Raw genomic sequence first — 16,925 nt, 5'->3', positions numbered from 1 at the left:
GAGTGAGGCTAGGGGAAAAAAGAATATACACGCTAGCATACGCGGATGATATAGTGTTGCTGGTAGAGGAAGAGGAAGAATTAAGGAGCATGATAAAAAGATTAGAAGAATATTTAGATCATAAAATGCTGAAATTGAATGCGAAGAAGTCGAAAGTAATGAGATTTAGGAGAAAGGGAGGAAGGTGGAAAAAAAGGGAATGGAGATGTAAAGGAGATAGAATTGAGGAAGTAAAGGAATTTACGTATTTGGGATACAAGCTATAGAGGAATGGAGGACAAGAAGGACAGGTGAGGGGAAGGATGAGGAGAGCAGCATCGATTATGGGTCAAGTATGGGGGATAGGGAAAAGAAGATTCGGAAAAGACTGGGGGAGAAGGCTGTTTGACAAGCTGGTGTGGACAGTATTGAGCTATGGGGTGGAAGTATGGGGGTGGAAGGAGAGGGAGGGGATGGAAAGGTTGGAAGAAAGGTACCTGAGATGGACATTGGGGGTAGAAAGAAGGACATCAGGATACATGGTGAGAGAGGAACTAAGCAGAGAAAAACTGAGAACAAGAGCTAGGAAGAGAACGTGGAACTTTGAGAAAAGAATGGAGAAAGGAAAAGGAAACGAGTTAGCAAGAAAATGCTGGGAAGAAATGAGAGAAAGGGCGAAGGAAAGAAAGGTGGGTTCAGAGTGGGAAAGGGAAAGGGAAGAATACTTTAGGAAAAGAGGGAAAAGGATAGAGGAAGTAGAAGAGAGGAGAGGGGAGAAAGAGGGGTGGTTTGGGGAATTGTTAAGGAAGGATTGGGAGGATCAGAGGAAAGGGAGGGAGGAAAGAATAGAAAAGTCAGAGTATAATAAATGGTATATAAGGAGATTAGAGGGGGAGTACCAGAGTATTTAAGAAAAGGTTGGAGGGAGAGTAGATGGCGGAGAGTGGCGAGGCTTAGGCTGGGAAACGAGATGCTAGAAAGTAGATACTGAGAAGAGGAAAAGAAAAAATGCAGGTTATGTGGTGGAGACGAAGAATCGTGGGAACATATTTGGGAAAGATGTAGAATAAGTAGTGAAAGAGAGAGGAGTTGGCAGGAAGTAGTCAAGGAAATTCTAAGAGAAAGAGGAGAGGGAGAAAGATGGATGATATAGATAGAGGAAGAGAGAGAGAGGGAAGGAAGAACGAAAGGGATGAATGGGATGAGTGAATGAGAGAGGGAAAAGAAACGCAAAAAGAACGGAAAAGCAAGAGGAAACGGAAGTCCCAAGCGGCGAGAGGTGTGTGTGTGTACTGGGGGGTGGAGCGGAAGCTAAGGGGGAGAAGGCCACAAGGGCGACCCGAGGTGGAAGCTCAACCCCCTAGAAATATAAGGCTAAATAGGTTAAGTAGGCTAAGTTAGGTTAAGTTAGTAATGTAAGCGTTTTTGTTTTTGTTTTTGTTTTGAAATTGTAACCCTATGGGGATCAATAAAGTTATCTATCTATCTATCTACTAATAATATATGACTGATGAATATTAGATGACGTGGCAAATGAAAACGTGGTCGTAGAGAAGCGAGAACAGGAGGAGGAAATCGACGAGAAAATAAACTCGATTTCGGAAGATAAAGAGGAGGTGGAGGAGGAAGTGGAGGAGGAGGAAGAGGAAGATGAAAAGTTGGAAGAAGAAATAGAGCAAACGGAAGATGAAGAAGAAGAGCCGGAAGATCAAAAAAAACAAACGGGAGATGAAGAAGAAGAAATGGAAGATGAAAATAACAACGCCACGTTTTCTGAAAAAGAAGAAGAAGAAGAAAATAGCGGGGCGATGGCTGAGGAAGGTAATAATTGCATATTTTATACTTAATCTTCTCCTACGTTTAAATTTTTTGTTTATTTTAATTAAAATAAAATTTTATTAGGAATTTCTTTCTCTCCTAACATCGTGCTCGAAATTTCATATTCACCGGAGTATTAACCCTCGCAGGGTGATACAAATACCCCGGTAAAAGAATATTAAAACGTAAGTGAACTTAACATAATTATTAATAACAACAATTTCACATTATTAATAAAAATTCAAACGCAAGAGAGTAATATTTTATTTCATTAATATAATTTTTTATTTCTTACAGTACAGAGTGGCGGGGGAAGAAACGTCGAAATACACCAAGGAGAAAATTCTCAAACCCGCTCCGGTGAAGAAACTTCCGACGATGCAAAAGAGCGACATTTAGCGGCTGCTGCTGGACAAGAGAAAGAAGAAGAAGAAGCAGAGGAAGAAATAGCGAATCAAGAGGTAAACGGTAATTTTAGATATATAATAATGTTAACGGAAAACGTGCGTCGGTTTAGAAGGACGGGTAATTAGTTTTCGTATTTGGCCGATACCCGAAGGAGCAAACGCGTATGAGTGATTAGAAAATGTGTTTCGCGAACTTCACGAGTACGCGTTGCATTCGTGCGAACTGGGGGATTATGTACATCGGTATGTCTTTCGATTCCGCAAGTTTAACCCGCGGCCCCGCAGGTATATCGTTCCGACCTTCGCAAAATTTAACTTACGAAAATATTTGGGAACTCGTAAGCTCGTTAGCGCAAAGCTGCGGAGGACACGATATAGCGCAAGAATTTAACATTCGCATTTTTAAAGTCATCCCTCCTATTGGTCGCAGACGTAACAGGCTTACGCTTGATGTTATTGCTAAACGCTCGATTTTAACAATTTTCAATACTGATAATTTATGTCTTCCTTGCGCGCTTGTATCAGCTCTAATTTTTAACAAGCGTGGAAATTTACGCGCGGGAGAGTCACACGCGAAATGGAATGCGGTGAGAAGACAAAACTTAGTGTTACAGCGCGAGTTAGCGTTGCAACTTACAAGGAATGCCGGTGTCACGATTCCGGAGGAAGGAAGTGGAATTGTTGAAATCGAGCGTTTTTAGCAATATCTCGCAAGCGAAAATGTCGCGATAATAATATATAACGACGATACTTTTGGTCGAGGCAGTAATCCGCTATTCGATGGAAACGTATTTCTAACCACTCTGCAGCGGGAAATAAAAACTTGTCTAAATCTATTATATCGTTTAAATAATAAACATTTCGATGTAATTTTAAATTTAAATGCAGCAGCAGGCGGGCGGGGATATTGCATCCCGTGTAATTTAAGTTACCGCTCCGATGTGAGAGAGCATCGATGCTTTAATAAATGTCCGCGATGTAACGGAGAGCCGCCGTGTAAGCAATCATTCGCGGATCGTATTAGATACGATAATTGTAGACGTGAATTTTTCAATCATGCCTGCTTGGAGCATCATTGCACGGCAAAATTATACGATGGTAAATCACGTCGGAGTGTTTGTGAAATTATGCGATTTTGCGAAGATTGCAGACGTTTGATTCAAAGAAATAAATAACACTAATGCGACACGGCTTATTGCGCTACGTGTCGTTCTCTTCAGCCTTTGAATCACCTTTGTTACATGCTTCCCCTTTGTCGGCATGGCAATAATCGTCCCGATCCGCGCGCTTCCGAACTTGCGGATGGAAATAGCGAGCAACAACAGCATCAGCAGAGAAACGACGATGATGACGACGAAGGTTCGATTAATCAGGCTCGTAAACGCGTAGAAAGCCGGGTCGCATTCGTGTTTTATGACTTTGAGACGAGGCAAGACGAAACGCTCCAAGGTAGCACAAATGTAAAAATTCACATACCTACGCTCTGCGTCGCTCAACAAATTTGCGAGGAGTGTGCAGGAATAGATAAAATGTCGGTGCGATGTCGTTGGTGCGGTATTCGCGAATTTATATTTCGTCGCAACCCCGTGCAGGAATTTGTAGATTTTGTAACGCGGCCGACGAAATATTTTAAACAAATAATTTGTATCGCGCATAACGCAAAGTCATTCGACGCGCAATTTATTTTGAAATATATCGTGGAAAACTATGTCTTAGAGCCTCGAGTCATTTTAAACGGTACGAAAATAGTTGTATTGTCGCTAGATCATACGAAATTTATCGATAGTATCAATTACATGCCGATGCGTTTATCCGAATTACCCAAAGCTTTCGGACTGGCAGAAGGTACGAATAAAGGCATTTTTCCACATTTATTCAATACTATCGATAATCAGTCTTATGTCGGAGCGTTACCCGGTGTTCAATATTATTCACTCGATTCTATGCAAATGAAAGAACGCGAAAAATTTCTCGCGTGGCACTCCGAGATGACGCGCGCAAACTATGTGTTTGATTTTCAACGTGAAATATTGCTTTACTGTCGTAACGATGTAGATATTCTTAGACGAGCGTGTATGGCTTTTAGAAAAATATTCTTAGAACGTGGAAACGTGTGTCTATTCGAGGAATACACAACCATCGCCTCAACGTGTATGCGAGTATTTAGAAAAAAATTTTTTACGCGAAAAAGAGATCGGTATCATTCCAACGGGAGGATACAGACATGCGAATATTCACTCGCGTAAAGCCCTGCAATATGATTGATATGGAAAAAGCGGGAGTTCGGTCATCATATTATCCATGACGATCGCGCTCGAGAATATCGATTACGCGATGGTACGCTAGTCGATGGATACTACGAGTCGGTAGAAAATAACGTAACGCAATATTACGCATTACAGTTTCACGGTTGTTTTTGGCATGGTTGTCCAAGATGTTTTCGGGTAAATCGCGATAGACTGCTTTCGACGGAACGTACAGATACGTGTGATTTACGTTACGAGCACACCGTTGCAACGACATTTCGCCTTCGAAAGCGCGGATATAGGGTGATTGAGAAATGGGAATGCGACTTTGATCGCGAGATGAATAAAAATGTAGAGATGCGCGAATATCTACATCGACATCGAATGATAGACACCGAACCGCTCGATCCCAGAGACTCATTTTACGGCGGACACACAGGAAATATCGTAACGCAATACGAGATCACGGGTACGGAAAAGATACGTTACGTGGATGTATGTTCTCTGTATCCGTTTGTGTTGAAGACCGGAGGTTTTCCGATTGGTCATCCGACAATATACGTAGGCGAGGAATTTGAGCAGTTAATCGGATTATCACCGGAATATAATTTCGATTCAGTCGAGGGGGTTGTGCGATGTAAAGTACTTCCTCCCCGCGATCTCTTTCATCCTGTATTACTCTATCGCGTGCGGGGCAAATTATTATTTGCGTTATGTCGTAGTTGCTGCGAAACATTTTCTCAGATTGCGTGTACTCACGAAGCTCACGAACGCGAATTCAAAGGTACATGGATATCATGCGAATTACGAAAAGCAATCGAGAAAGGATATTTAGTGACAGGGGTTAGTGAGATTTGGCAATATAACATCGCTCGTTACAAACCCGATACGCGACAAGGGGGTCTATTTACGGAATACATCAATACATTTCTACAATTAAAGCAAGAAGCTAGCGGATGGCTGAGCGAGTGTGTCGATAACGTTGCTAAAGAGCGTTACATCCGCGAGTATGAGGAAGTAGAAGGAATCGTTCTTGAAAAAGATAACATTGCACTCAATTCCGGTTTACGCTCGGTTGCTAAATTATTGTTTGAGATGCAAAATAATTCTTATCGCCAGTTAAATTATTTCGGCAGTAAAATGTAATTAGGATTTTCATATATTATACGTTTTCAGTCGAGACAAGGTTCGATCTCGAAAATAGTTATTGTTAAATTCTAGAATCTTCGATCGGCAATAATAAAGTCACATTTGTTTGTAATGGAATAAAAAAGAGTCGTAAATTGACAGCTGTCATATAAAAAAACGCTCAAATACACAAACAAGTAACGGTGTCGCAACCGTTCCGCCGAATAATTATATGCTATTGAGCATGCGCCACTTTAAAATCACGCAAAATTATTGGCGCTTCACGCGAGGGTGGGCTCCTCTCCGAAAATGATAAAAGAGGAGCTCACACCCGGTTTGCCGTCTTATCGCTTTCCGCCGTGTACGCATAAGAGTAAACCGCTTAGAAAAACCGCAGAACATTAAATCGACGACCACCGCCTTTTCTTTTGATTTCGAATTGTCCGCTGAAACTGATTAGATTTTGTGTTAATTTTTTTGTGCGTTTAATTGTTAAGTATTGTACATTATATTTCCGTAAGGATTCGTATATTAAAAGTTTCTTTTATACTAAAAGTGACTCATCCTTTTTTTTGGTGTCGTTCGATTCCTCTCACGCAGCGCGTTCGCGAACATATTTCTGGTCCTTCGAGCCGGATCTTCTCGCCGGCACCCGCAAGTTTGTGAACGTGTCGTCGTGTAGTTCGTGAGTGCTCGTAGTTCACCATGGATGTGAACACGTTGATCGATTGCCAACGTGAGATCCAGGTCCGTATTTCGCGCTCCGTGGAATACCTGAAGAAGCTGGGCACGACCAACATCACCGCCAGTGCCGTATCTACACGCACCAGAATCTTAGATCAGCTGTGGACGAAATTCGAGGCACAGCATGATCTCATTCGCGCAGCTCTGAAAGAAAAATATTGTGAGAGCGAATACTACAAGTCGGAGTTGCATGGAGATACGGAAAATCTGTACGTTGCACAACGCAGTACCTTGGATAGTTATGCTGAACATTTCCGGAAGCCGAACGTATCTCCAGCCGTCGACGTCGCATCGAAGTCTTCGCTGCCGCGCATCAAGTTGCCGCCGTTCTCTGGCGCCTACGCCGATTGGCCATCCTTTCGCGATCTTTTTCTGTCCATTGTGAGCAGCAATTCGATCTCGAACATTGAGCGGCTCCACCACCTCCGCTCGTGTCTGACAGGTCCGGCTGAAAGGTTGATAAAGTCACTACCTGTCACGAGTGACAATTACGATCGCGCTTGGGCAATCTTGGACAAGCACTACAATAACAAAAGAGAATTAATCCGCTCCAACTTTGCCACGTTTACCGCCGTGCCAAAGATGAAGGGAGATACCGCCGAGGAGCTGAGCCGCATCCACAACGCTGTCACCGCCGCAGTCAACGCACAGGAGAGCATCGGACGTCCTATCAACTCGCATGGGATGGACCTGTTCAACCACCTGGTCGTCGAACTGTTCGACGCACGCACTCGTCTCGAATGGGAGTCAACCACTTCAGACTCGACCGAACCACCACAGAACGAGGCACTTCTCGACTTTATTAATCGACGAGTATTGACGCTCAACGCCGCACGACCGAGGAGTGTCACAAAGGGACCTGGAGAAACATCACGATTCGCCAAAGCGCACGTCACGAAGCACCAAGGCGCGGATTCACCTCACTGTGCACTGTGCCGTGAAAACCATACCTTGATGACGTGCAAAAGCTTCAAGGCCAAGACTGCGGTTGAGCGGAAAACGTTCGTGGAAACCAACCGACTGTGCTTCAACTGCCTAGGCAATCATTTCTTAGCACGGTGTCAGTCAAAAAAGAATTGCCTCACCTGCAACGCACGACACCACACCATGCTGCACGGGGCATTCACATCAACACCATCCGCTGAGGCCACTTCACTTGCCACCACACTGGTCACTGCACGGCAAGCTAAGACGCACAAGGCCGCCCTTCTCGCAACTGCTCGCGTCAAGGTCGCTGATCGATACGGATCACCACACGAGGTTAGAGTCTTGATAGATCAGTGCTCCGAGGTGTCCATCATCTCTGAGGCTCTGGCTCAGCGTCTTCGGCTGCCTCGAGCTTCAACGGATCTGTCCATCTTCGGCATCGGAGGGACTCGCTCTGGATCAGCGCGTGGCAAGGTCACGATAGACATCACATCTGACGTGACCAATGCCGAGCTTCGCGTGGTGGCCTTTGTGCTGCCGCGCATCTCATTGCAACAAGGCACCGCTCAACGTGAAGATCGTAGCTGGCCTCACATCCACGGACTTCGATTGGCCGACCCGCGCTTCCTGGATGACGATCCTGCGGAGTTACTTCTGGGAGCAGAAGTCTACTCGCTGATCCTCGAGGAAGGCCTTCGCAAGGGCGGATCACGGATGCCGATCGCCCAGCAGACGAGCTTAGGATGGATCTTGTCCGGAGGCTACGACGCCGCAGCACCCGAAGGCCATCGCCGCACGTTCCAGTGCACCACAGACCACGACCTCACTAACATGGTTCGACGCTTCTGGGAGCAGGAACGCGAGCCAGTAGCTGGGACACCGCTCACCGCCGACGAAGCCAGGTGCGAAGACTTCTACGTGCGCACGGTCACTCGCACGTCCAGTGGCAGGTACATGGTGAGGCTGCCATGTACTTCACCGCCGCCGACATCGCTCAGCGAGACTCGTCGACCCGCAGAGCGCCTCCTGGAAGCCATGGAGCGGAAGGGAGCACGAGATCCTCGCTTCGGTGACCTCTATCGAGATTTCATGGAGGAATACGAGAACCTGCAACATATGGAGGTCAGCACAACTTCAACAACCTGCAGCCCTAGGTGCTACTTACCGCATCACGGGGTCCTCAAGGAGTCAAGCACGACCACGAAGCTCAGGGTCGTGTTCAACGGCTCCCAGCGCACACGGTCCGGAGAGTCGCTGAACGCACACCTCCTCACTGGAGCCAATCTCTTGCCAACACTCGCTGATGTCCTACTTCGTTGGCGTTGGCATCGGTACGTTCTCGTCACGGATATCGAGAAGATGTACCGACAAATTCTTGTACATCCGGAGGATCGTCGCCTGCAAACCATCTTGTGGCGCCACACCAGCTCTGATGACGTCCACGAGTACGAGCTGAGGACCGTGACCTACGGGCTAGCGTGTGCACCCTTTCTCGCCATCAGGACTCTTCATCAACTCGCAGCAGACGAAGAGGCACGATATCCACGCGGAGTCAAGGCACTGCGACACGACTGCTACGTCGACGACGTGGTCACCGGCGCTGATAGCTTGGAGGACGCTATCGACCTTCAGCAGGAACTACGGAGTCTTTGCATGGCGGGCGGATTTCCTTTGAGGAAGTGGGCTGCCAACGATCAGCAGGTGCTCACCGGAGTTCCACCGGAACATCGGCATCAACGCAAACCGCACTCATGGGAGGGAGAGAGTCACGCTACCTTGGGCCTCCGATGGCATCCACAAGGTGACTGGTTCTCCTTTACCATACGTCCGCGTGCAATCACCGACTTCACGAAGCGACGAGTTTTGGCCGAGACGGCTCGACTCTTTGACCCGATGGGGTGGCTCGCACCTGTCGTCATCAGAGCCAAAATTCTGATTCAGACGACGTGGCTTCAACGGCTGGACTGGGACTCCCCGCTGCCTGATCAGGACGCACACCGCTGGAGGCAGTTGTTGAATCAGCTTCCTCTTCTAGATGACATCCGCATAACTCGCTGGCTCAACACTGGGACCGACCATTCACAACTGCAGCTCCATGGGTTTGCCGACGCATCAGAGCGAGGGTACGCCGCCGTGGTGTACATCCGCAACGCTGCAACAGAGAAAACATCAATCAACCTGTTGATGGCAAAATCCAAGGTCGCACCTGTCAAGCAGGTGTCGTTACCTCGCTTGGAACTCTGTGCAGCAGCTCTACTTACCACGCTCATGCTCCACGTGCGCTCTACTCTCGGTTTGACAACGACGCCAGTGCATCTGTGGTCAGATTCAAAGGTCACGCTCCACTGGATTCAAGGACACAGCACCCGCTGGAAAACCTTTGTCGCCAATCGAGTGTCTCAGATCCAGACCCTGCTGCCAGACGCTCAATGGAGACACATCGCTGGACGAGAGAATCCTGCAGATTGTGCATCACGCGGTGTTACTCCTGACGAACTCATTAAGCATAAACTGTGGTGGACAGGACCTACCTGGCTGTCAGGAGACGAGACTGCATGGCCTTGTTCCGTCATCGAAGCCGCAGAGGATGACCTCCCGGAGCAGCGAGCCACCAGTTTGGTGGTCAAGGCACCGATCACGGCCGAACCTGACCTCCTCCTCCGGTTCCCGACGCTACAAAGGCTGCTGCGAGTTACTGTATGGTGTCGGCGATGGCTCAATCCGGCGAGACGCGACGTCATACTTGGCCGCACTTTGCATCCGGACGAGCTGGACGTCGCCTTATTTCGATGGCTGCGAGTGGTGCAGGCGCTCCACTTTCCTACGGACGTAGCTGCGGCCTCTGCTGGACGCACTAGTCCACCGCGAAGCCACCTAGCGAGGTTGAGTCCGGTCCTCGATGATCAAGGCGTGCTGCGCGTCGGAGGACGTCTCAAGCATGCTCAGCTACCACTCGACGAAAGACATCCAATGATCATCCCGGCGGCATCATGGTTGACTCGGCTGGTGATTGATTCCTGCCACCGACGGACACTGCACGGAGGTGTGCAACTGACTCTCGGCTTGCTCCGCCTGCGTTTCTGGGTGCCCCGAGGAAGGACCACCGTCAAACAGCAGCTACACCGATGCGTGACCTGCACTCGATGGCGCGCCGCAACACCACAGCCTCCGATGGGTAACCTTCCTCGGGACCGAGTAACGCCAACTCGACCGTTCCTCAGCACCGGTTTAGACTACGCGGGACCAATCCTCCTCCGGACCAGCAAGGGGCGTGGACACCGTGCGCACAAGGGATACATCGCCGTCTTCGTCTGCTTCTGGTCGAAGGCCATTCACTTAGAAGTTGTCTCGGACTACACCTCGGAGGCCTTCATCGCCGCGCTGCGCCGCTTCATCTCCCGCCGGGGTTTGTGCGCTGAGATTTACAGCGACTGCGGCACGACTTTCATCGGGGCAGATCGGACGCTGCGAGGTCTCTTTAACGCAGCGACAGCCGAAGGTCAAAGTGTCATCCTTGCCGCCACCGCTCAAGGAATCCGCTGGCACTTCAACCCGCCAGCGGCCCCGCACTTTGGTGGTTTGTGGGAGGCCGCCGTAAAGTCGACCAAGTTTCACCTCCGTCGGGTGATCGGCGAGACCACCCTCACGTTCGAGGAGTTGAGCACACTCCTCGCCCAGATCGAAGCTTGTCTGAATTCACGTCCGTTACAGGCACTCTCAGATGATCCAGAGGACGTCTCGGCGCTGACCCCCGGTCACTTCCTCGTTGGGGCACCGCTCCTCGCCTTGCCGGAACCGTCATTGACAGAGCAGACGGTGTCCACCTTGTCACGTTGGCGTCATCTGCAGCGGATGAGGGATCACTTCTGGCAGCGATGGTCATCCGAATACGTGCACGGACTCGCCCCACGCACCAAGTGGCTCAAGGATGCACCTGCACCCCACGTCGGCGATCTCTGTCTCGTGCGCTCCGAGATCACCCCTCCGAGCCGATGGCCTCTCGCTCGCATATTGCGTTTGCACCCCGGAGACGACGGAATTACACGCGTCGTGACCATCCGAACGGCCACGTCCGAGCTCGTGCGCCCACTCGTCAAGCTCGTGTTTCTTCCGGGCGTGAACGACGCGCCTACACCGCACATTGACACATAGCATCACTCCCTACACAATCATCACATCATGCACCATATCAATTGTCACACATCACTTGTTTCGCTCACCACCGCAATAAAACTTGTCTCATTTTCACCGCTCACTGCATCTCACACTCGCCGTTCACATCTGCCACATGTTTTCGCCGTTCCAGCTGATCGATTCACATCACGCGATCACCACGTGTTTTCGTCGACTCAGCTGATCGATTCGCAACACGCGATCATCACGTGAACTTCACCGCGCCGACGCGAGCCCGCCCCACCATCAATCACCATCGGAATGTGATCCGCGCCGAAATCATCATCAACCATTTGTCACGTTGCGACAAGGCGGGCGGGATGTTTGAGATGCAAAATAATTCTTATCGCCAGTTAAATTATTTCGGCAGTAAAATGTAATTAGGATTTTCATATATTATACGTTTTCAGTCGAGACAAGGTTCGATCTCGAAAATAGTTATTGTTAAATTCTAGAATCTTCGATCGGCAATAATAAAGTCACATTTGTTTGTAATGGAATAAAAAAGAGTCGTAAATTGACAGCTGTCATATAAAAAAACGCTCAAATACACAAACAAGTAACGGTGTCGCAACCGTTCCGCCGAATAATTATATGCTATTGAGCATGCGCCACTTTAAAATCACGCAAAATTATTGGCGCTTCACGCGAGGGTGGGCTCCTCTCCGAAAATGATAAAAGAGGAGCTCACACCCGGTTTGCGGTCTTATCGCTTTCCGCCGTGTACGCATAAGAGTAAACCGCTTAGAAAAACCGCAGAACATTAAATCGACGACCACCGCCTTTTCTTTTGATTTCGAATTGTCCGCTGAAACTGATTAGATTTTGTGTTAATTTTTTTTTGTGCGTTTAATTGTTAAGTATTGTACATTATATTTCCTTAAGGATTCGTATATTAAAAGTTTCTTTTATACTAAAAGTGACTCATCCTTTTTTTTTGGTGTCGTTCGATTCCTCTCACGCAGCGCGTTCGCGAACAATTATGCTTGAATTCTTTTTGGCGTAAATTTGGTCAACGTGCAAATTTACCGAATACCGCGATTGTCAAAACACAAGAACGATTAATGAGTTTGCTCACTAGCCCTCAACATGAAATAACCGATATATTGCCTGTAAACGACGAGGTGATATGTTTCGTTTCGACTACGAGAAGAGGCAATCGTACCTTCGCCTCTTACTAATGTTATAATAGCGGCTTACACGACGGCTCAAGCACGATTAAAAATGTATGATTATTTTAAAAAATTAGACAAGCGTGTTTTATATTACGACACGGATTCCTGTATTTATGTAAGTCGCGGTGATCTGCAGGAATACAAACCGCATACGGGTAATTTTTTAGGCGACATGACGGATGAACTCGCGAGCTACGGACAAGGTAGTTACATTGAGTCGTTTGTATCCGGTGGTCCGAAATTTTACGCATATGTGGTCCGTACACCCGAAGGACTCACACGCGAAGTTTGCAAAGTAAAGGGTATAACCTTGAATATCAAAACTCGCGTTTAGTTAATGTTAATAGTATTAGAGAATTATTGCTGCGTAAAGAAAGAGAAGAAGAAGAAGAGAAACGAAAAGAAGGAGCGCGCGAAGAGCAAGTTGAAAAGGCGATTTCTGGGGCATCAATAAATATTAGTTTTAAAGCCATTCGGCGAACCGCATTTCACAATATAATAACGCGTGACGAAACAAAAATATGCAAGCCTGTGTTATTAAAACGAAGATTTATCAAAAATCGATATTCTCTTCCATACGGTTATTTACCAGAACAATGACATCGCTCTCCTCTTCACACTCTTCTATTTTTGCGGAGATACAATACATATACGCGTGCGTTTTCCGCCATTTGCATAGAAATGCAAATATTATGTAAAAATGTAAATATAGAAGTAAAATGTGTTTTAAAAAATATTATAAAATATTATACTTTATATTATATTTTATAAATCGTAGTTTTAATTTTAAAATATCCGTAGTTTTAATTTCATTTTTATAATAGAAAGGACAAGGAGTAGTTTAACTAAAGTTAGAAGATGTAGATATTAGTAATAAGAAAAAATACTCTGTAAATATAGATACAAAAATTTATATTTTTAATAAAAAATATTGTTCAGTAATAAAAATTTATATAAAATTAAGATTTAGAAAGACAGGGCCAACTATAACGAGCATATTAAATTAGTGAGAGATGTAATGTCAACACATAATTGATTTATTTCTTAGTATATACAATGATAATAAAATTAATAAAACGTTTCGGCTGTTACTTCAGCCTTCTTCAGTAAATATAAAAACAATAAAAATTCTTTTAAGAAAAATTATGACATATTACGCATTAGAGTCTATTTTTTAATGAACATTTTGGTTTAATAAGTCGATGAATTTAAATTGGGTTACGCATATAACATTTATTAAATTAGATATTTTTTCTAATCGGCTAACCATTTTTTAGTTAAGATGGTAAGCTTTTTGATTATGTCAAAAAACATGTAAACGAGTTCCCTGTTGTTAGTAGAACAGGTTGACGGCCCATTCCACGTCATCAATTCTTTTGAACATTATTAGTTAAAATTATCGTCAGAACCGCTTGATATGAGAATTGAAAACAATTAGATGTTATCCAGCATCAAAAAGTTAGTCCCCATCATCAAGGATATTTCCGAGTAAGTTCGTCATTGCAGTATATTTCACCGTGATTGTCTAAGTATATTTTTATTTTTTCGGTATATTAATTTATATTAATAAGTTATTTTTTTATGTGAAAGATCTTAATTGTGTTTAGAATTGCTTACTTAAATTGATGAGTAGTCAAGATTCCGCCAAGTTGATGTGTTCACTATACAAAGTCACAGTATGATGTGTCGAGTTCAAACTGTGACTCCTATTATTATTATTATTTGTTTATTAGATAATTCTTCTAGAATGTCAAAATATGACTCGTCAAGCATATCGGTATCTTTTTTTAGGTTTAGACCGTTTTTTTGTTCCTTTATATGGATCATTTCAGAAACATTTCTCTTCTGGAAATTAGATTCGGAATCTAAAATTTTTATGTCTTCCCAATTAAATGAGTGTTGGTAATTAAGGATATGTTCCGAGATGACCGAATCTAATTTCCAGAAGAAAAATGTTTCTGAAATGATCCATATAAAGGAACAAAAAAACGGTCTAAACCTAAAAAAAGATACCGATATGCTTGACGAGTCATATTTTGACATTCTAGAAGAATTATCTAATAAATAAATAATAATAATAATAGGAGTCACAGTTTGAACTCGACACATCATACTGTGACTTTGTATAGTGAACACATCAACTTGGCGGAATCTTGACTACTCATCAATTTAAGTAAGCAATTCTAAACACAATTAAGATCTTTCACATAAAAAAATAACTTATTAATATAAATTAATATACCGAAAAAATAAAAATATACTTAGACAATCACGGTGAAATATACTGCAATGACGAACTTACTCGGAAATATCCTTGATGATGGGGACTAACTTTTTGATGCTGGATAACATCTAATTGTTTTCAATTCTCATATCAAGCGGTTCTGACGATAATTTTAACTAATAATGTTCAAAAGAATTGATGACGTGGAATGGGCCGTCAACCTGTTCTACTAACAACAGGGAACTCGTTTACATGTTTTTTGACATAATCAAAAAGCTTACCATCTTAACTAAAAAATGGTTAGCCGATTAGAAAAAATATCTAATTTAATAAATGTTATATGCGTAACCCAATTTAAATTCATCGACTTATTAAACCAAAATGTTCATTAAAAAATAGACTCTAATGCGTAATATGTCATAATTTTTCTTAAAAGAATTTTTATTGTTTTTATATTTACTGAAGAAGGCTGAAGTAACAGCCGAAACGTTTTATTAATTTTATTATCATTGTATATACTAAGAAATAAATCAATTATGTGTTGACATTACATCTCTCACTAATTTAATATGCTCGTTATAGTTGGCCCTGTCTTTCTAAATCTTAATTTTATAATATCACACGAGCCTTGTCTTTAAATATCTAATTGTTTTCCTTATTAAATTTAAAAATTTATATATTTTAATAAAAAATATTGTTTCTCCACCCTAGTTTTAATAATAATAATTAATCTTTTAAGCATAAAATCATTTTTATTTAGTAAAATATGAAATTTTTAACAAACTTTTTAATATAAATTTTTTGTCTGAAAAACTTCAACATAAAAATATTTAATTTTTAAAAAATTCTTGTTACGTACGATTTTTATATATTCAAATATATCCGTGCTGAACTCACATACATCCACTATCACAAGACATACACACCAACAAGAACATTTGATTAAAAGCTGATTGCGGGCAGCGCAACGTAGCGCTCGTCAGCTGATTGGTAGCGGTGCGCTAACTAGGCGCTCATCAGCTGATCGGTAGTTGTGAGCTAACCAGGCGCTCATCAGCTGATCAACACTATTCGATGTACGCTAGCACGAGCATGCGACCGCCGCGGGTTGGCCCCCGGAGTGCGAATAAGCTTTTTCCGCCGTACTCATTTCATACTATGAGTAATATTAAAATTTAAATACGCGGGCGCTCTTTACGCTAATTTTTTGTTTTTAAGAACGTCCCGGATTAGACTTTTTTTCATTTACGAGATTGTACGTAAACGGTGAATATCGCGTTCATTTTGGGGAAATGGATGTGCGCTGGAAACATCCTTGGACGTCGATCGTCTGCGGGCCTACGGGATGTAGAAAAACGATTTTCGTGAAAACATTTCTTCGTTATTTGTCCGACGTGTCCGATGTTCGATTCGAGAGAATTTTATTTTATTACGCCGAGTAGCAAGATGCCTATCAACGTCTGCAATGCAATGAAAATAAAAGAGAAGAGAAGAGTAGCGTAAGAAAAAAGAACGTATATGCAAATAACGTTCCAATAAACTCGAAAAAAAATATAATCAAATTTCACGAGGATTTACCGCGCCTGAAAGATTATTCTTACGATCCACTCTCCCCGAAATTAGTGATAATCGACGATCTTATGAGAGAGTCATCATCGTGCGATGTTATCGTAGATCTGTTTACTAAAGGAAGTCATCATAAGAATCTCAGAGTTATTCTCATTTCGCAAAATCTCTTCCATCAGGGACGCGGACAATGCGACATATCTCTCAATGCGAATTACATAGTAGTTTTCGAAAATTCACGCGATCGCGCGCAAATTCGGCATTTAGCGCGTCAAGTATATCCGGACGATTCTAAGTTTATGGAAGAAGCGTACTACGACGCTACCTCGTAGCCTCACGAGTATTTATTGCTCGATTTAAAACAATCGACTCCAGATGAATATCGATTTCGGACGTGTATCTTTCCCAATAATAAGCTGCATTACGCGTACATTCCTCGTAGATCGATCAAAAGAGGAGGAGGCGTATAAAAGACTCGTATTCACACACGACTTGTCACTCGTGCAATTACACTGCGATAATTTAAAAAAAAAAAAAA

At 44.0% G+C, this 16,925-nt stretch overlaps 1 protein-coding gene across 1 annotated transcript; it reads left to right on the top strand.

The window, feature by feature from the left end:
* Positions 1-6,283: 6,283 nt before the first annotated feature.
* On the top strand, positions 6,284-11,401 carry LOC114937923 (uncharacterized). Its single transcript, XM_085488722.1, has one exon. The coding sequence runs from the start codon at positions 6,284-6,286 to the stop codon at positions 11,399-11,401; it is 5,118 nt and encodes a 1,705-aa protein (XP_085344848.1).
* The last annotated feature ends 5,524 nt before the right edge of the window (positions 11,402-16,925 follow it).

This window comes from Nylanderia fulva, unplaced genomic scaffold (assembly GCF_048542155.1).
Source record: "Nylanderia fulva isolate GAGA-0341 unplaced genomic scaffold, ASM4854215v1 Scaffold70, whole genome shotgun sequence".
In the NCBI taxonomy this organism is placed as follows: Eukaryota; Metazoa; Arthropoda; class Insecta; order Hymenoptera; family Formicidae; genus Nylanderia; species Nylanderia fulva.
Note: the sequence above shows the minus strand (reverse complement) of the source record. Positions and strands in the feature narration are given on the sequence as shown.